This window comes from Cajanus cajan, chromosome 10 (genome assembly GCF_000230855.2).
Source record: "Cajanus cajan strain Asha chromosome 10, NIPB_CcT2T_4, whole genome shotgun sequence".
In the NCBI taxonomy this organism is placed as follows: Eukaryota; Viridiplantae; Streptophyta; class Magnoliopsida; order Fabales; family Fabaceae; genus Cajanus; species Cajanus cajan.
Window position 1 is genome coordinate 47,254,213 of NC_138526.1, and position 21,034 is coordinate 47,275,246.

At 30.5% G+C, this 21,034-nt stretch overlaps 2 protein-coding genes and 1 long non-coding RNA gene across 8 annotated transcripts; 2 read left to right on the forward strand and 1 right to left on the reverse strand.

The window, feature by feature from the left end:
- Positions 1-990: 990 nt before the first annotated feature.
- On the reverse strand, positions 991-2,233 carry LOC145952767 (uncharacterized). Its single transcript, XR_014430258.1, has 2 exons — positions 2,024-2,233; positions 991-1,385 (listed from the first exon to the last, which is right to left on the reverse strand). It is a non-coding gene; the product is annotated as an uncharacterized LOC145952767 (long non-coding RNA).
- A 5,625-nt stretch (positions 2,234-7,858) lies between these two features.
- Positions 7,859-14,317, forward strand: LOC109812947 (uncharacterized). 3 transcript variants are annotated; one of them, XM_020377018.3, is made up of 15 exons: positions 7,859-8,058; positions 8,874-8,983; positions 9,133-9,241; positions 9,331-9,427; positions 10,514-10,620; positions 11,081-11,164; positions 11,262-11,377; positions 11,570-11,671; positions 11,754-11,867; positions 11,986-12,042; positions 12,165-12,231; positions 12,316-12,369; positions 12,931-13,005; positions 13,782-13,817; positions 14,026-14,317. In XM_020377018.3, the coding sequence occupies exons 2-15, from the start codon at positions 8,964-8,966 to the stop codon at positions 14,125-14,127; spliced, it is 1,140 nt and encodes a 379-aa protein (XP_020232607.1). In that variant the 5' UTR covers positions 7,859-8,058; positions 8,874-8,963; the 3' UTR covers positions 14,128-14,317. The 3 variants fall into 3 exon arrangements, with proteins under 3 accessions (XP_020232607.1, XP_020232605.1, XP_020232606.1); XM_020377016.3 differs by having other exon boundaries at positions 7,860-8,058; positions 9,331-9,483; positions 10,516-10,620; XM_020377017.2 differs by having other exon boundaries at positions 7,860-8,058; positions 8,890-8,983; positions 9,331-9,483; positions 10,516-10,620.
- Positions 14,318-16,527: 2,210 nt separating this feature from the next.
- On the forward strand, positions 16,528-20,740 carry LOC109812952 (Nucleotide/sugar transporter family protein). 4 transcript variants are annotated; one of them, XM_020377027.3, is made up of 9 exons: positions 16,528-16,724; positions 16,865-16,941; positions 17,262-17,410; positions 17,530-17,714; positions 17,832-17,899; positions 17,998-18,130; positions 18,309-18,470; positions 19,622-19,897; positions 20,401-20,740. In XM_020377027.3, the coding sequence occupies exons 3-9, from the start codon at positions 17,290-17,292 to the stop codon at positions 20,503-20,505; spliced, it is 1,050 nt and encodes a 349-aa protein (XP_020232616.1). In that variant the 5' UTR covers positions 16,528-16,724; positions 16,865-16,941; positions 17,262-17,289; the 3' UTR covers positions 20,506-20,740. The 4 variants fall into 4 exon arrangements, with proteins under 4 accessions (XP_020232616.1, XP_020232614.1, XP_020232612.1 ...); XM_020377025.3 differs by having other exon boundaries at positions 16,529-16,724; positions 17,189-17,410; XM_020377023.3 differs by having other exon boundaries at positions 16,529-16,724; positions 17,285-17,410.
- The last annotated feature ends 294 nt before the right edge of the window (positions 20,741-21,034 follow it).

Sequence of the window (21,034 nt, forward strand, 5' to 3'; positions counted from 1 at the left end):
ACCCGTACCCGTCCCCGTTCTCATTTTTAATTTAATATTCACTTTTAATTTAATTATATTAAAAAAAATTAATATTTTTTTATGTATGATTATTTATTATAATGTGAGATAAAAAAATAACCTAATTATAATTATAATATAATATAAAAAAATAATTTAAAAATATTATTTTTTAAAAAAAAATAAAAAATAAAAAAATTGACGGGTACGGGTACGGGTACGGGTATACCCGATACCCGACGGGGACGGGGATGGGGATGAAAATCCATACCCGACGGGTATGGGGACGGGGATGGGGATGAGTTTTACTTGCGGGGACGGGGACGGGTATCATGAAACCCGTACCCGCCCCGCCCCGTTGCCATCCCTGACTCACGTGGATGCCACGTAGATGCATAGGTAGATGCCACGTGGATACCATTTTTTTTGAAAATACGGGCCGTTCTGGATGCACTATTGGTGCGTTAATTTTGCATCTGAAACGGGACGTCCCAGATGCAAAATTAACCCACCACCAGTATGTCAGAACAGGCCGTTTTGAAACCAGAACGTCCCGTTCTAAAACCAGAACGGTCCGTTCTGGATTCAGAACGGTCCGTTCCAGAACGCCAGTTAAGTGAAAATAATAGAATTATTAATTTGTTTTCTTTTAATGTCCTCTAAATTTTTATACTCATTTAAAACAAAAATATTTTATATGTTAATTTGAATTAATTTAACGAAGTATCATATGATTTTTAATTTTTTAAAAAAATTTATAAATTTGATCTATACATGAAAAGTTTTTTAATTTAACAATTAAATTTTTAAAAATTTGATATAGAACATTAATTATTAAGTAGAGTAAATCTATCAAGACTTACTCTTGAAGTAAATTTTTTCTTCATTAAAAATGAAGATAATTTTTATAACGCCTAATAGTATTAATATTAACCCCAATAATAAATATATATAAATACACACACACATATATATATATATATATATAGCTAAAAGAACACATGGATAATAATATTATACATTATATCATATCATAAGTACTTATCATTACAATATTTTACAAAACGCGCGTAGTTGTTTTTCTTACCTATATAATACAGACTATTTCAAGCTTATTTACACATCATAGTGTTTATTTTTCTACTTCCATAATGGAACAGATTCACGATGGGGTTCACATGGTTCGCAGGTGGTAAAAAGAAGGTGACTATTATAGGACCATCGATTACGGTAGGGATTTCTTGATTCGGGGAGAAAGTAAAGCTTGACACTGCTACTCCATTGAAGGTGACTGCGTTTGCCACCGCATCCACACTCCACGTAGTCCCGGAAAATACAGCAGAAATAATTGAAGGAAAAGGAGCAGGGATCGCTGACACATCCATCTATATTTATTTAATTTAAATTTTTCCAAAACAAGAAATAAGGAGTGAGAACACTTATTAAATAAATATTTTTAATTAAACAAAGAACAAGATTATATGTAATAACATAAAAAATAAATAATAAAATTTGAATCATTTTAATAGTAACTAGTCAAGATAAATGAGCATTATTGTAGTACCAACCAAATGTCAACAAAATATTTTACCATAAATGATTACTCATTTAAATCCCCAAGGTCAAACCTCCAGCTATAAATAATTCAAACTTTATCTTCTATGGCCATAGAACAATATTTATTTTTAAAACGAGTCAAATATATTTTAACAACATTATATTATAATCAATTTAAAAATAATAACGCTAAATAAATTTGAGAATTTATCATTATTTAATCTTTAATTAAATAACATATACGTAATTAAAATATATTAAGAGCACCAATAATAATGATAATTATTACAGAATAAATAAACAATATGAACATATTAATAATTATTATGAATAATAATAAGCATAAAATAAGCAAATAAATGAGGTTAGGGGCACCTCACTAGATAAATGTATCAAGAAAATAACATAAATAAATAACATAATAGTAAATAAAATTTTAAAGAAACAAGGTTCTCCTCCCCCTTACCTTGAAATGCACACTTATCAGAATTTTATTATCTTACGCTGCAGTTTTCTCTTCCTTTTGCACGTACTATTACTTTCTCCTTCTATTTTTTTTTTTTTACGTTCTCTTCTCTTGCTGTTTGTTCAAACGGATGTTATTATTTATAAGGGGTTCTCTTCTCTTGCTGTCTGTTCAAACGGATGTTACTATTTATAGGGGGTGATTTTTACTTTGATTATGTAAGGAAGTGCGTAAGAGAATATTTACCTGAAGATAAATCTTCAAGCATTTATTAAGTTGCTATCCACTGCTGCAGATTTAGATAACGTGTACAAGTGTTGCAAAGGAATATTTGATAAAGGCATACCACGTAAGCACTTGGGCTTCTTCAATTCACTGCATATATATAAATCCACTGCACAGGTATATATCTGCTGCCACGTAACTGCGTAAATCCATTGCACCTACGTAAGCCATTTTACTTCACTCATCACTCACTTACATAATACTCACATACGTAATAAGGTTCACAGTACACGTTTCATTCCTCTCTCCCACTTTCACATAATTATTTATTAAATAAACATGTAATTTATATTAAATAATTTGTTATGTTATTATAATATTATAAATATCTATAATATCATATATATATATATATATATATATATATATATATATATATATATAATGATTAAAATATTATTCTAAAAAAATATGAATTATAACTATTTCTAAAAATAATAATATAACCAATTTTATTTATTTTTAAATAAGGTAATTGAAATTTAAAAGAAGTATTATTTTAAGAATATATATATATATACATAATATTAATAATGTTGTATTACAAATCTAGAATATTACAATTTTACCATAAAATAAAAAATAATTAAACAATAAAATAAAATATAAAAAATATTAATGTATTTATTATATTAAATATAACAACATAATTAAAATATAATTAATAATATATATTTTATAAAATTATTAATATTTTATATATATAAAAAAAATGAAAAAAATTATTGTGGGGGCAAGTATCCCCACTATGATTAACTTAGATCCGTCTCTGCATGTGGTTGTGTGGTGAAATGTTAGTCTTGTCTATCCTCTTCCTTTACTTTAGGTTCTACCTCTTCAAGAACAGGTTCTTGTTGTTGGTAGTAAGTGGTTCACTCCAGCTTGACTAACAATGAAATAAAATCTACTACTATTATCTTTAGTGATACATTGTATAACCCAACTGTTTAACAATTGAAGTTATCAACTTTCATTGACAATATTATCAAATCCAATGTTTGAAATGTTTTGTACCAAATCCACGTGGATGCCACGTAGATGCACACCTGGATGCCACTTGGATGGTTTTTTTTTTTTAAAACACCTGGAACCAGAACGGGCCGTTCCGGGTGCAAAATTAACACACCTAAAGTTCACCCAAAACGACCCGTTCTGGTTCCAGAACGGGCCTTTCTGGTTCCAGGTGTTTTCAACAAAAAAAAAGTCATCCAAGTGGCATCCACGTGTGCATTTACGTGACATCCACGTGGCTAATAGTTAACACCGTTAAAGAAATTTTGACGGAAATCTCACATTGAAACCAATTAATTCATTAAGGACCAAATTGAAACCAATTAATTTATTTGGGACCAAATTGAAACTAAAAATAAAAATGGGACTGAATTGAAACAAACAATTATTATAAGGGACCAAAATAGGATTTTAGCCTTAAATATTTGATGCATAAATAAGATTTACAAACTTTTTTAAAAATTAAAAACTATTTAATACTTTATTTCATTAATACAAATTAACATATAAAATATTTTTATAATTATCCGTTAATTTGAATTGATGAAATAAAGAGTCAAATAATTTTTTCAAAATTTTCAAAATTTTGTAAATTTTATCTATGCATTAAGAACTCTTAATTTATCGAATACATTACTAAAATTTTATGTAAAATATAAGTTATTTAGTGGAATAAATATAAATAGACTTACTTTTAGAGTAATAAATCCCTCCTCTTATATAATTATATAAAATAATATAATAAGTGAATGGATTATATATCCAGACTTCAAATATTGAGAAGTGTATTATATAAGGATTTAAAAAGATATTTTTATAATATTTTTTTTATGATATTCCATCAAATTTTATTTTTAATATAAAAAGTTATGTGTTATTTGAATTAAGATAATTAAGATTTTTTTATAAACTTTTCAAAATCTAGTAGTATTTAATTAAGACAATTAAGATTATTTTAGGAATACGTCAAAATTTAGTGTTATTCGATTAAATTTATTTTTACTTAAAAAAATATTTTGATTTTAAAAATATAAAAATTTCAATAAATTACTTTGAAAGATGAATTTTTTGAGATTTCGTAAATTTTTTTATTTATTTTTTTCTCTCTCTCCAAACTCCAACCTTTTTTATTCTCTCTTTCTCTTTCTCCCCTTTCTCTCTCCCCCACTTCTATTTTCTTCTCTATTTAATATTTTTTCTCTCTTAATCTCTCTCATATATCTCTTATTCTTCTCTTTATTTTAATATTTTTCTCTCCTGTTTTTTAATCTATAAAATATTGATGTATAGTTTATCAATACTTTTTTTGTTAATTAATAAATATTTAATAATTTTATGAGTAATTTAAAATGAAAAAAAATCATTAGTACCTGTTCAACTTAATTTTTACTAGCTAACTTAACCTGATTGGTTTGTTAGACTAAGACAAATTGATCCAATCTCTTTTGGGCTTAAAAATAAAAATCCAATATAAGGCTCATGATAAACACACCTCCACTCTCCTATAAACACATCCCCTTTTTAAAAAAAAATATATAAAATGTTTAAATTACCCTTAAAAAAATAAAATTCCTAAATTTACACCCCCTTCCTCGCACCCCCTTCCCCTCACCCGACACCCCCCTTCCCCGCAAGCAGAACGGGCTGTACTGCAAGCAGAACGGCCCGTTCTGCTTGCAATGCGGCCCGTTCTGTTTGCAGTGCGGGCCGTTCTGCTGCAGAACGGCCCGTTCTGCAAGCAGTACAGGCCGTTCTGCTTGCAGCAAGGGCCGTTCTGGGGCCGTTGTGTTGCAGTACAAGTCACCGCGTCACTTTTAAAATGGCTACCTTATGACTGATTTTAAAACCCCAATTTTAAAAGTTATTTTTGTACTAATCTTTCTTTCCATAGAACAAGAGTCTTTCTCTTACAAGACCACCTGTCGTCATTGCGCACCCCTCTTCTTTCTCTTTCTGGCACTCCTCTTCTTCTTTTTTTTTCCCGCACCTCGCACACCCCTCTTCTTTCTCTTTCTGACACTCCTCTTCTTCTTCTTCTTACTGTTACGGAAAATTCTTTCCGGAATTATATAAAAATGTTCCGGAAAATACTTTCCATAATATTAAATTCTTATTCCGGAAAGTATTTTCCGGAAATGTTTTGTTACATAATTCCGGAAAGTACTTTCCATAATATTAAAGTTACTATTACGGAAAGTTCTTTCCGGAATTATATGAACAATAATTTTACTATTCCGGAAAGTACTTTCTAGAATGTTAATGACTGTAAAAGTACTTTTCGGAATGCTAATGACTGTAAAAGAGCCTTTCTTATGCTGGTTATGGTGGGGCTAGTCCTTTTTTTCTATTCAGAATGACTGTAAAAGTATATTGCTTAATAACATTGAGCGGAAAGAGGCTTTGGGAAGAAGAGGGGTGTGAAGTGTGGGGTGCGGGGAAGGAGGGTGGGGGAAGGGATGTGTAAATTTAAGAATTTCATTTTTTTAAAGGGTAATTTAGACATTTTATATATATATTTTTAAAAAGAGGGTGTGTTTATATGAGAGTGGAGGTGTGTTTATCACCAGCCCCAATATAATTTGACCTAGTGAGCCAATGAATCAGCTTACAAATCCAAGTCAATTTTGACAGATTTATGGATTAATAATTATTATAAATTTAAATATATTATTCAAATTCAATAACATGAATGAAAAATATAAATATATGAAATACTATATGTAGAAAAATGTTATTTAGGAGGATATAGGACTATATTTTATTAATTTTATTTTTCTTTGTTCAATCTTATCATTTATGTTTTGTTTATTAATTATATAATTTAAAAAAAATCCATATTAATCTTTGAATTTAATAAAATAATTTCAAATTCTCTAAACTCTTATAATATAAATCTATTAAAATTTATATTATAAAATCTTAATTATAAAAGTTTAAAAAAAAACTCAAAAATCATTATATTTTTACAAAATCTTAAAAGAGATTACATTCTTATAAAATCTTTTAAAATTTACAAAAAGATTTCATGTTAAAATAATCTTATAAAATTTCAATCTCATACATTCTTAAACTATAATTATTCATATTTTTTTTTGGAAGCCGGGCTTGATTTGGAAATATAATTGGAACCACCTTTGTGCTTGAACATCAGACTAAAAAAGTGATAGGTTGGTGATGCTTAAGAATGCAATCATACCTCACATTCGCTGAGAAAACGATTGGTTGGCATATTTAGTTTTCAATTATGAAGTACAACAAGATTTCATGAAGAAAATAGCAAAAATTGCCTCATATCGTCAATCATATATCAAATTAAATGCAAAAAATAAAATAAAAGGTCCAATTAATATTAAGTTGGCAGACATCTCTTTGATGAAGGGGATTCAGGGATGGAGTTTTCCTGATTCAGTAGTCATTTTCTATATTTTCACGAATTCATGATTTAAAATGACAAAACATTTATTATTATTATTTTTATGTTATTCATGTATATTTATTTAGTTCTTTTACAAAAAAAATTTGTTCCACCAATGTAAAATACTTTTTACACAGTAATCCAATCACAACCGGTATATTTAGTAAGTTATAAGACGATTCAGTAATTTGAAAAGAGAGATTCAAGACTGAAATGATCATGAAAAAATATTTACATTTTTTAACTAAGATGATACATTAATTATTAACAATTGTTTACAAAATTTGGAAAAAAAAATTATATTTGGAAATTTAATTTATTTTTCTCTTAATTACTTTAAAACTCATACTAATAACTTAATAATTTTTTATCGATCGAAACTTTTACCTTGATAATATATAATTATTAAACTTATATATATATATATATATATATATATATATATATATATATATATATATATATATATATATATATATATACGTGAACGAGTGGGAGAGAAATTCTTAAGTGTAATTAGATATGATAATTTTTTTAGTTATGTATAATTAAATATGAGATTATTATTGTACACCTACTCATTTTTATAGTTGTAGTACGTGGCAAGTTTGTACTTCAACTTAAAAACAAACGAGTATATGTTAGGTGTGATATGTGATTATTAATTAAATCATTTAATTTAAGACATACTTTTAGAATAAAATTAAAATTTGATATTATTGATTGAAATTGATTAACTTAACTACTTTTATTGTTTTGGATAAATAAATTATTATTCGTTGTATAATCAAATTAATAAATAATGAGATATTAAAAAAATTAAGATATGTAGAAATTGAGATTGGAAAAGGAAAAAAAAATCCCATTAGTTTTCATTTATTTATGGAATTAAAAATAGAAAAGATGTTGTCGTGGTGTTAAAAAAAATACAGAAAAAGAGAGGTGACCCTACAGGCGCTTCTGACTTCGCTGAACCATCTGATGGCACGGCTCCAATCGAATCGAACGGTGTGAGTTGAGCGATCAAAATCGAACTCATGAGGTGACACACACGTGTCCACCACAAAACACGGTCTCATAAGCCATTATTAAAAAAGAATAGACGAGGGAAGTAGAAAAACGAAGGCAGGGGTAGTTTGGTCAGAAGAATTAGCAAAGCGAAAATTTTGAGTGTGGGCTGCACAACACAACCTCGACATTGACATATTGACAATGGCAATGCCTTCTGTATGATTCTCAGCACATAATCGATCGCTCTCTGTTGATTCGATCGATTTCGAAGGAGAAGCCAAGCTTCAGCCCTAGCGTTTCCACAATTGATTCTGTAAGCTTTACGAAACTCTATTTTTCTCTCCTTGTCAAAGACGACTTCTAGAATCTGTGTTCCGCGCTAATTTATTGAAACTCTTTCTTGGCGCTTTCGCTACCGTTTTACGAGTACACTAGTGTGTGGCGCGAATGAATATCTGTTACTCGTTTTCGTTTCGTGTGATTCTGTAACGTAGATCAACGATGCAGTTTTGAAATTCCGCACGTGCGTTCTTCGGTGGTTATTTGACGCCACGGTAGCTCGTTTAGCGGATTTTGCCTTTTCTTTTGGGGGAAACTTGCACTGTTATAGGTTGTGGCTTTTATGGTACGGTTTGGTAGAAGTGCTTATTACCGGTAATGAGTGTACGGAAGTATTGATGCTAAGGCCACATTAGGTTTCTCCTTGTTCTTTAAAATGGTTGATCCATTTGTCTTTGGTACGATGGTAGCAATGGGGTTTGAACTTGTGGCATCATGCTAAGCACCTAACCACTAACACAATCATTGTGGCTTTAAATGCTTGATGCACTGTCTATTGGTCTTAATGTCTTCAACATGTTACTTAAAGTCTGCAATTATTTTTGAATATGTATCCTCCCTCCTTACTCCTCTTTCTCTCTCTTTCTATCTCTATCTCTTACAAACACATAGACACACCTATGCATCATGCAGTTGGATATCTCCATGACCATGAGTGCCTTCACTTGGATGGAAAGATAGATAGATACATGTATAGTACAGCACATAAACATAAATAACAAATGCATATTTAGCCTGACTACAACTCTACTTGTGTCTTATACTTGGTCACACTTTTGGTTGTTGAAGGATGATATATTTGCAGCGGTGTTTGTGTGAGGATTTGGGGCTTTTCCGGCTGATAAATATCTTGGCTTGATTGTGGGCGATACTTATTGGATGGGAATAATGCAACGCAGGTATGGACAAATTTGTTTTGTAGAGTAATGATGCTTCCCTTTGTTTTGTATCTTAACATCAAGTTTTTATTGTTATTTTTACATGCACTAGTTCTTTGTGTCTGTTCAACCTAAATTTCTGATTTTATTTCACTTTTTCTTCCATTTAGTTCACTTAAAAGACCAAATGATAGTACCCGGATTCTCGTCACGGCTATTATGGGAATAGCCTTTGGATTTTTTATTGGTATTTCAATTTCATCTGTTCATTTTACTAAGGTAATATTGACAATCCTAATTCTTCTCAGTGTTCTGTCACACATTTATCATCCATTTAATTTTTCCCCTTCTTTTGTTATATTTTGCAGATTAGCTTACTTTCATCTGTAGGGAGTTCTGTTGATGTACCTGTAGCTGAAATAGACAGATTTTCGGCAGAAGTAGACAAATCACCTGCTGTTCTTGATGAGTATTCTGGAACCAAAAATCTTGAAACCCTAGGGTCAATTAGATTACCAAAAGTAATTTCCATGCTTATTCTTTAGATGGATGTGAATGCATATATATTCTCAAAAATGTAAAGCTGCTGGTTTAGATCAATAATTAACTTCTAAGAGATAGCACAGATATATTAGGTGAAATTGTTCCTTAGGAAGGTTGGGTTTGATCTATGTGTGCTACTATCACTTCTTGGCCATGGTTTTATCTTATATAAATATTTTGAAACATATTGTGCTACTATTTCTCCATTTCTAATTGTAGGGGGTGGAAAAAGCATGAACGAAACCTTCTTGTAGATCCCATATTATTAAGATTTAGATGTACAAGTTGAATTGTCTATTTATATATAATTTAATAATATTTGTATTTTTAACTGATTTATATTTTAAAGTTTATTTGATGTTGATTATTTATAATCTTGTTCCATATTTAGTTATATTTAGATATGACATAAAACTTACTAGATAGAAAATTTGTCACAAACTTTAATTCCAGCAAGGAAGATTAGAAAGTAAAAAATCCGTTTTTTTGTTGAATAAAAAGTGAAAGTAAGCTTTTATTTGAACTATGAGCTTGGATATTGCTTATAAAACAATGATTAGATGTTGGCATTCATGAGCATATCAACTTAGCAACTAGTCAAAATGGTGCACAATTTATATAATCGAATGAAATGGTCTTTTGTTTGAACTTATATCAGTTTGTAGTTGTTTGTAGAGCAATGATTTTGGTTCTGATGTTCACGCATCAGGAGCTTATCATCTTTGGAAGTACCGAAGTAGTCTAAAATATTAAAAATTCAATGCTTAGCAATTTGATGAACTTTAAAGTTGAATGTGCTTATAGCTTTGGCTCATTCATGATCCATTATGGACTGTCAAGATTTTTGTTACCATTAAATTACTTTCTAGAATTATTTTCTACCGTGTGTGATTCTTGCTGCATTGTGGCTATAGATTTCAGGCACCATTATATAATTATACTTGCTTTAGATTTGCAGCATGCTATTTAACAAGCAAATAAAGTCTGATTCCAAACTGCTACTTTCACAGATATTTGTCCCATCAAATCCTCGTGGAACTGAAACACTACCCCCTGGAATTATTGTATCAGAATCTGATTTTTATTTGCGCAGATTATGGGGTGAACCAAGTGAGGTATGTTGACAAGCAGTTACTTATGATGTGAAAAATTATCTGTAGTTTGTAGTTACTAAGTCTCATGCTGTACTATAAATATAAAATTGAAACAAACCCCAATTGCATCTCTCTCTCTCCCTTGCCTGTTTGAGTGTTGTCTATTGTTGTGATGGTGGGTGTTACAAGAAAACAGAGAGCCATGTGTAGCTATATTCCTTTCTTCCATGTGTAGCTATATAGGATACAAATCAAAACTATGACCCCTGACGCATGGTTTGCATGTCCATATTGGTTAGAGATGTGCACTTATCTCAGTTGTGTCTTTATGCAGCTCTTATTCATGCATGAGACCATTGCATGTTAGTGCGTCAGGAGGCATGCATGTTGATAAGCTGGTGTGGATAGTGCTGACATGTTACATGTCTATTTCTTTCATATATTTCTTGCAAATCATCTAATGAAACCATGAATGCTGCAGGATTTAAAGAAAAAGCCAAAGTATTTAGTTACATTCACTGTTGGCTATGAACAGAGGCATAATATCAATGCTACAATGAAAAAGGTTATAGAGATTGACTACTCTTATATATATGAATTTATTTGTATATTTACCATTTTGTATCTTCTTCAAAATTGCTGACTGTGAAATCGTTCTGTAGTTTTCTGATGATTTTGCAATTTTGCTCTTTCATTATGATGGTCGGACTAGTGAATGGGATCAATTTGAGTGGTCAAGGAATGCAATCCATATTAGTGCAAGGAAACAAACAAAATGGTATAATTTTTTCCTATCACTTTTTTGCATTTAACTTGTGGAAGTCGTCAGGATTGAACATGGGAAGCCTATTTGTTTGTGATCATATTTAACTTTGGGGTTCTTAAAAGACCTTATCATTATTGAGAGTGGTGATCTTGTTGCTTTACTCCCTTACTTTTATACAATTTTCTCATAATTGGTGTTGTGCAGGTGGTATGCTAAAAGATTTTTGCACCCTGATATAGTTTCAGCCTATGAATATATTTTTATTTGGGACGAAGATCTTGGAATAGAACACTTCAATGGAGACAAGTATTATTTTCGTCTGTCTAGCCTGCTCATATTTGACACTGCAACTTTTAGTTTGATTAATTAACTCTATTCTATTCACCAGGTATATTAATTTAGTGAAAAAATATGGTTTGGAGATCTCTCAACCTGGTCTTGAGCCCAATAATGGATTGACATGGGAGATGACAAAAAGGAGGGGTGACAAAGAAGTTCACATGTATTCCTTTGCCCTTGCTTTCTTTCTAACTTTAGTCATTGATGTAATAAGGTGCTTTTTTTTATCATGTCTTCACGTGTTCCTAGTCTTAACACATTTTGTATGTGTTGGCAAATAGGATTACAGAAGAGAAACCAGGTTGGTGTAGTGATCCACATTTGCCTCCTTGTGCTGCGTATGCTCTCTATTCCTTTGTTCAAAGTTGAATTGTTGTATTGCAATATCATTTTCCTAGATTTTCTTATTTTCTTTTCCTTGTCTACTTAGTTAACATTACTATATCTTTTGTTATTTTAGATTTGTGGAAATTATGGCACCCGTCTTTTCTCGTGACGCTTGGCGATGTGTGTGGCATATGATTCAGGTATATTTTATATTCCTTATTTTTCTCTTGCATGATATATAATCGTAATTACACTTGATTTACTTTTCAAATGTCTACCTGTAGAATGATCTAGTACATGGATGGGGATTGGACTTTGCTCTCAGAAGATGTGTAGAGGTCAGTAAATTCTGTTTATTTTTTCCTAATGTTGTGAGTTTGAACTTTGAATCCTTTTTGTTAGCCTTGTTGATAGGTGGGTATGCTTTAGTTGGCCTTCAGGTGCCAAGCTCATAAGAAGCTATATGATTATGAATATAATCAAATGATCTAATTAAAGCTTAAGTTTTTTGTTTTTTATTTTTGCCTTTTGAACTTATCCAGCACCATATCCTGGTTTGGTAAGCTTGTGATGTGTGTGTTTCTGTTCATATTATTGAATTATATCTTGTGCTTTTTCTTTAAGTTACTACATAGATTAATTTTATCAGGATTATGGCAATTGCAATTCTTGAAATGCATTTAATGGTTTTATATGTTCTGGAATTAGTCAAAGAGGCTTCCACATTATCATTAATCTTCATAGGTTTGCTTTTTTGATTGCGGAACCTATATACTTTGTGCTAAATAGTAATAAATATGGGTTTATGATCTCATTACAGAAATAAAGTATTCTTAGAAGTAGCAATTTGATTTAGTTTAATTAGTTTTAATTTGAATCCCATTTTCATGTTTTATCAGCCAGCACATGAAAAAATTGGTGTAATTGATTCGCAATGGATTGTTCATCAAGTAATTCCTTCACTTGGTCGCCAGGTTAGTCCTCACTAGCTTTCAACATATTTAGGGCAATTTATTTTCTTTGATGGTTACATTTTAATTGAGTGCTTTTGTAAAGGAATCTATTTATTGGGAGTGTACGGAGGTTATGTTTGGTTAATCAGGTGGAAAAAAAAAAAGTACTTTTACAACATAAAATATGTGTGAAAGATATCTGGACTTTGTTGCTCTAACTTTTGAGTATATTTTTTTTCTCCTTTTTTTTTTCTTTTCATCTCCTCAACCAAATATAGTTGTGGTGTGTGAATTGTGGAAGTTGATTCTGAATAAGGCTTAAACCACAAGTTCATATTGTAGAAGTTAAGTGTGAAGGAGTATTAAGAAATGAAGGCTTTATTGGTCAAGAGGAATCTCATAATTAATAACATGATTGATATATCTTCTTACCGACCTCACCTAAAGATAATGATTTATTGTTGTTGAGGTATATTCGAGAGAATAATGAGGTCAAGCCTTGACAATGTAGTATGGTGGTTGTCTTGTGTCTTGGAAGTTTCCCATTCAAATTCTGGAAACAGACTATGTTTGCGAGTAATGCTGAGTACATCATAATGTCTTCTCGAGTACTGATTATCTTTTTTCATGTTTATATTGCCAAAGATATGGATAGTGTTATTGAAAAACATATATTATTGAGTCAAAGTTTTTATCATCTAGGGACTCACCATGACAGTACATAGGGCATTTACTTCTGCAAGAAACTTTGTATTAATTTCCTTATATAATTTGAGATGTGTATGCATAATTTTCAGGGAGAAGCTGACAAAGGAAGAAATCCTTGGGATTCGGTATGTATTCTTACTGTTCAATAATGATACCAAGTATTTTTGCTCAATTTTTTGTTTACTCAATTGCACTGTTTTTCTCTTATATGTTTTGTTAGAGTAACTGAGGTGCCAGTAGCAAATGCATGAACAATTATATTAGTTGTAAGCGGGTTACAATCTGACATTTTATCCCTTAGACATTTTATCCCTTACTGCTGTATACTTTCAGGTCCGGACCAGATGCAGAAGTGAATGGGCTCAGTTTCAACTTCGCCTAACCAATGCTGATAAGTCTTATCTTGAAGGACTTAAACGAAATGGGAAGGTTTGATATATGGATCCATCTTCCTATGTTGTACATGTTTTATGTACACTCTGGTATTTGTTTTGTATTGTTTTCTCCCCTCACCTGTCATGCATATTTTCTGGTCCTATTTTTTAGAAATTAATTTATACCAGTGTAACTTAATCACTTATTATTGAATAACTTTTAATCCGTCAGATTGAAATTTCTTGTCTTATAGATTGTATATATGTAAAATTTTATAGGAATCTAAATTTGTCTATTCCTTAATATCCAGATTAAAATTTTGACGAGATATATTTTAAAATATGAAAATAAAATTAAAATGATCATTTTTTTGTTGAATCTTTACAAGTTTTGATAAATAAATAAAAAAAAAAAATCTGACTTGGTTGCAAGGCAGATTATTTTAACGCCGTTTCCATAAGAAAAAAGTGAATCATGACAGCCTACTCAAGTCCCAGTAACATTGTTTTGATTACAATGACCTAACCAATGTGAACCTAGTACCGTTGGAAAGCGTGAAAATCGAAGTTTTAGGATTGAAAGATAAAAGGAAAAATGAGGGAAGAACTATGATAGATAGATCATTAAGGAGTTAATGACAGAAATCATGGAGACTTACCAACAGTTCTTTTCAATTGCTTGCCAAATCCGTGTTCTTTAGGGATACGTTATTTAAATATTGTTTTAAAGGTATTTCTTTATTGCCACTTCATTTTTTTGTTTAGTAACTGAAAATAATACTCTAACTCGAAGAAATGCAGAATGTGACATGATATTGAAGATTCCTTTTTAATATATATATATATTGGTAGCATTTCTCTTGCTTGTCGGGGAAGATAGAAATTGCAGTCAACAACAACACAGACCTTTTTCAATGCAGGAACTTCCTTCTATAAAAAATAAAAAAAAGGGAAGGTTAAAAATGATGCGAAGTGTTAAAATTGAAAATATAAAGAGTTGTAAGTTGTGAAAATAAAAGAAATCTACCCAATCACATCAGTAATGTTGAAGTTATAATTATTAACTTCTGGTTAAATGTAGGAAATCACGTTGACAACATGCAACCTAACACGCCATACATGTATAATGTCAATTTCATGAGTCACGTTTGTTGTTGTGTAATTTTAGTTCAGACGTACATATTGTGGATAAGCTAATCCAAGACAGATTATTCCGAATACTAAATATCTGTATAAAGTAGTCAATAACGAACACAAAATAAGGTTAAATGAATTAATTTTTTTATAAGTTAAAACTAATTTATGTTTACATAAGTTAATAAGTTAATTTTAATTTATAAGATAAGTTTAATTTATTTGAATTTATCGGTAAGTGTTTATAGAAATTAAATAGGGTCATAGTATAGGACTTTTCCCAGTTCAAATTTTTAGAAAAATGAAAGCCATTCATTTTATAAAAGTACTTCGATTAATTGAACTTTTTTTATATAAAAAGGACAGGTTTGAATTTTTTTTCTTCTAAAAATATATAGATCTTTTTTTTTAAAATGAACTAGTTTGGTGTAGTTTAATTATTTACTTTATATTTATTTTTTTAAAATTAAACCAAACCAAACCACTTCAAAAAAGGATGGTTAATCAAATCATTTTTATTAAGAATATTAATTAACTAAAATGTTATTATAAAGAGATTGATTTTTTTTTCCAAAACAGACCAATTTGTATAAATGGGTTTAATTAGTTTTAATCTTTTAAATCGGTTCGGTTCAAATTTTTTTTCACACCTGTTAAGTCTTTACATTATCAAATGTAAAAAGATTTTTACTGTTTCCTAGTCAATAGGATTGTCAAAGAAGCACAAAATTTGAGGAAGTGTAGTTATCTACTAGCTAGCTATCTAATGGTTTTTTGATGAAGGAAGAGCTAGAAACTTTTCTTTAAACGAAAAAATATTGAAAGTCTGGTGTGGCATTTAGGAGTGAGGTTGAAGTCTGTTGAATGGGGTTGGAGAGTGTTGCTTAAAATGCCAGATACAGCCTAAAAAGAAATGTTGGTTTCACTCACCTTCCTGACTTGTGAGTCAAGACTCATTTAGCACACAATTTTATGAAAAGCCATGCCCATGTGGGACAAAAGGATTTGGTAATGACATTAGCCATAGCCTATAGAATATGCAGAATCAAGACTCGGACCAAAACACCCTCCTGATTTTAACATCTTATCTGTCTTCTAAAGGAAAACGTGATTTGTTTGTCCACAACAACTAGGACTCAAAGGGGCATTTTGGTAATCCAAGTGATTGTGACAAAACATGTCTTATTATGTTAACTAAAATTTCTATTCTATGTGTTTCACAATATTGCTTCAAATGGCCGTTAAACTCCCGCCATCTCAACAAGTTAACGGCGTTAATTAGGCACCAACAATAACAACAACAACCCATCAAAAATATAAAGGCCACACACAAAAGCTTCATTCCCATACAAGCTTAACCTCACTCAATTTCTCTTCTCCTTCCATTATTTCTCTCTATTTTAGACTCTTCTATAACACAACTCTCTCTGGTTATAAACGCTGCCGTTTAGTCTCACAACTTGGGTGATCTTTTGGAGTTGTAGGAGCCCTTACACCTTGCACTCTCATTTCACCATTCCCAAGGTATGTGAAGAAACCAATCAACCACTTCTACGTTCATTTTTATTTTGATCATTTTATGAATTATGATCACTTTCATTTTCTGCTTGGTCGCAAGTTTGTTGAATATGGTTTCATTTGCTTATCTTGTGTGATCCTTTCAGGGCTCCTTCCACGCAATAGCTCCAAGCTGATCTCAGATTGATACATCATTTATTCCACTTAATCACTATTCAATAAGGTACTTGTTATTTAGTTTCTTTCTGGTGCCAACCATAGGGTAAAAGCTAAGGAACACATTACTGATTTGTCAAAATTATTGTGCTTTTTGGTATCTGATAATAAATTGATTGATGAAGCTGTATTATTGAAAATTATGAGGTAACATTGATACAATAAAGGCCAAGAAAAATTAAATACGTTTTTAGAGAAAAGTGTATGACTGTATGTCTGATTGGATGATAATATTAAACTGGAATACAATGCAGGAAATGGCTTTATGAAAATTTCATTTCACAAAAGTGAATTGAAGATATAAATTTCTAATTTTGCACTTTGAAGAATCTTGAAAAATATTTTGACAGAAAAGATGGGAGAGATGTCAAACTTCCAATTGGGTGTTATTGGTGCACTATTTCTCTCAGTGGCTTCTTCTGTATCCATTGTGATCTGCAACAAAGCCTTGATGAGCAATCTTGGCTTCCCTTTCGGTAACACTCATTTTCTTCACTCTTCAAAAATCATATAATTTTGGTTATCAACACTAAAATTTATTAGTATCTTCATATCTTATCCCTCTAACAATTTTTTTCTATTCCATTTGAACCAGCCACAACACTTACTAGTTGGCATTTGATGGTCACATTTTGCACCCTTCATGCTGCTCAACGTTTGAATCTATTCGTGTCCAAATCCATTGACTTGAAAACTGTCATGCTTTTTGGTATTCTAAATGGAGTCTCCATTGGATTTCTCAACTTGAGTCTGGGCTTTAATTCCATTGGATTCTACCAGGTTTCACCTCAATATTTTACTGCCATAATAGCATTAGAAACCAAATGTTTAGGATACTATAAGTTAACGTTGTTTTCAGAATCATTCTATACGTATTGATTTTACCTTATTTTGCAGATGACAAAACTTGCAATCATACCATTCACCGTATTATTAGAAACCCTTTTCCTAAAGAAGCAATTCAGGTAATAAATTGCTGAAAAGACTTGGTAGTTGGTACTTGTAATATTCAAATTAAAAATTTGTCACGTGTTAATGTAAAACCTTATGCTAATACGTGCAGCACGAAAATAAAATTCTCTTTATTCCTATTACTTGTGGGAGTTGGTATTGCTTCTATCACAGATCTTCAGCTCAATTTTGTGGGAACCATTCTTTCCCTTCTAGCAATCATAACCACATGTGTTGGCCAAATTGTATCCTTTATTGATCAGTACTCACTCTTCCAGTTGCAGCATGTAATTATTGTCTTCAATTAATTTTTATTGTTATCAATTAATTATGATGGTTTAGACTTGATCATTGATTACATGAATTAAAGCTGAGGAAGATTGGATATATATTTGGATTTTCTTAACTTGGTGTTCAATTTAGCTGACCAACACAATTCAGAAGAAGCTTAACGTCTCTTCCACACAGCTTCTCTACCAGTCTGCTCCATTCCAAGCAGCGATTCTTTTTGTTTCAGGTCCTGTTGTGGATCAGATGCTCACCAAGCAAAATGTCTTTGCCTACAAATATTCTCCTGTTGTCTTGGTATGATATCAGATCCTCATCATATATTATATTATACTTCGTATAACATGTTTGGATACAAATACATAAATGCTTTTAAGAATTTCTTTTTTGAAAAACATTCTTTATTTTCGGTAAAGAAACCTTTTAAAATCCTTCTAAATTGTATCTAAACTGACTCTTAATATGCATTCAAAGTCTAGAACCCAACTATTATGGTCTCCACTATTCTTCATGTGACATGTGACTGAGTTTTGTTAACTCTTTCTCCTAAATTGAAAATCTCAGTTGCATATTATTAGGAAAAATTCAAGTCTCACATTAACTAGAAATTCAGCAATTAAATAGTATGTAAATGGAAAACAACCCCCACCTTACAAGATTCTTAAAAAAAATGGGTCACCCACCATTGATACATGCACCATGAGCATGAGAGGGTTTATTGAGAAAAATTTAAGTCCTATCAATCCTAGATCATTAAAAAGGGTCACCTACCATTTATCCACGGGTCACCCACCACCTACCATTTATCTACGTACCAAGTCCAATGGTGCTAGTGTTAGACGTGAGGGGTGTATTAGGAAAAATAAAATTCAAGTCTCACATCATTAACTAATTAAATAGTATATAACTGGAAAGCAACTCCTACCTTACAAACCGGTTTTATAGGGTTGAGTTAGACTTAAATTTACTATTCTCAGTTGCATATGGTATGAAAATAAGTCAAATCATATAGATATAGTAATATATAATATCATGTAATAATTTCTCTAAATACAATAACGTATTACATGATTTATAATTATTGTAGTCTCAACCATTTTTCACATGATATAACTGAATGTAATTAACCTTTTTTTTTTAAATGAAATTCTCGATTATATGTCACTTGAAAATTGGTTGAAACTATAAATACGTGACCTTCTTCTTAGACTATATAATAGTAATTTCTTTTCTAATACACCTCTTTCAATATTAAAATTAATTTACAAATCATAACATTATGATTGAATCTCATCTGCATTATTTAATTAAATTTTAATCAATCAAGAGTATATAAGAAAATCTGTTACTGGAATTTTTCTATATGCAGGTATAATTGCTAGGATTATCATATGAAATATGACTTATAATTTTTGGGGATGTGTTGTTTTTGTTGATGAAAACTTCAGGCATTCATCATCTTGTCTTGCTTGATAGCTGTTTCTGTGAACTTCAGCACATTTTTGGTGATAGGCAAAACATCTCCTGTTACTTATCAAGTGCTAGGCCACCTCAAGACGTGCCTTGTTCTAGGATTTGGCTACACATTACTCCATGACCCTTTCACCGGAAGGAACATTATTGGAATACTTGTTGCCATTTTTGGGATGGGTTTGTACTCTTATTTCTGCACTGAGGAGAACAAAAAGAAACAATTACCTAGTGATCTCCCATTGGCCTCTCAGGTACTTATAGTTATCTTCTACCTTTCTTGATTTTGAAGCAAATTGACTTATGTTAAAAGATTAAGTTTTTTTTATAACTATATTATCGATGAAAAGTATTCATTAATTTTATTAATAATTAATTTTGTCAAAGAATTTGATTAATTACTTTTAATAAGGTCTCCTTAATCATTTTTTTTATCTACAAAATTTGAATTTGAAATTTTGTTTAAGATGATCGGATTCAATTTTATTTAAATCAATAACTTATTGATTAATATATTTTTATTTTAAAAACAAGTTAATAGAAATATTTGGTATAAATTTATTTATCTAATATAAAAAATTGTTTAAAGCTGCTTGAACTCAAAATCAATTCTTAAATATGAGATAAAGATGCATAAATTTACCTAAATTACGTTAAGTAATGCTTCAATATGATTTTGAATAGTCTAATAACATAATTCCCGATATGATTTTAAATGTTTATGACAATTTGCTTAATCATTTCTTATTCTTTACAGGTCAAAGACAAAGATAGCTCACCCCTTTTGGCCGGGAAAAACGTGGGTAATCAGAACGACGAAAATCATGAAACTAAGAAATTAAACAAGGATTCTGTTATTTGAAAGAACATGCTCCATCTCTTTAATTTTGAGATCTCGTATATTTTGGGGTTCTTTCAATTTCTAGGGAACTTGTAATGAGTGTAAATCAAATTTGTTTAATAAGTTTTGTGTAACTTTAAGTCGGTGCATTTCCTTTACCAACCATATATTCGTTAAACTACAGGAAATTCAAATTTCATAAAATTGTAATCCCTTTTTTGTGTCAATGAAAAGGTAGACATCAATTATTTTGATATTCGTCGCTTTATTGTGCTCAATAACAATCATAGAAGGTAACTATTGCATTTCATTTTATGATTATCATTGTCTAATATTATTCTGAACTCTGTTATGAAAATTCAAATGTTGTACGTGTTTTGAACTATTGCTTGTAATAAAAAAAGAAAAATTCAATGGGCTCAGCAAGATCAACCCAACAAGGTCCTAACCATGGTTCATATTTCATAGTATCTCTATTTCTTTTCGAGCGTTGTTTGAGGTTATGAAACAAAAAATAAGTAATAAAATTAATCTGTTCATTTTTTTATTT

Coding starts and splice junctions, on each gene's coding strand:
- LOC109812947 (XM_020377016.3), top strand. CDS start 8,964: ATGGGAATAATGCAACGCAG. Junction 8,984..9,132: donor ATGGGAATAATGCAACGCAG/GTATGGACAAAT, acceptor TCTTCCATTTAG/TTCACTTAAAAGACCAAATG. Junction 11,672..11,753: donor GAACACTTCAATGGAGACAA/GTATTATTTTCG, acceptor TCTATTCACCAG/GTATATTAATTTAGTGAAAA.
- LOC109812952 (XM_020377027.3), top strand. CDS start 17,290: ATGGGAGAGATGTCAAACTTCCAATTGGGTGTTATTGGTGCACTATTT. Junction 18,131..18,308: donor CCACATGTGTTGGCCAAATT/GTATCCTTTATT, acceptor TGTTCAATTTAG/CTGACCAACACAATTCAGAA. Junction 19,898..20,400: donor ATCTCCCATTGGCCTCTCAG/GTACTTATAGTT, acceptor TATTCTTTACAG/GTCAAAGACAAAGATAGCTC.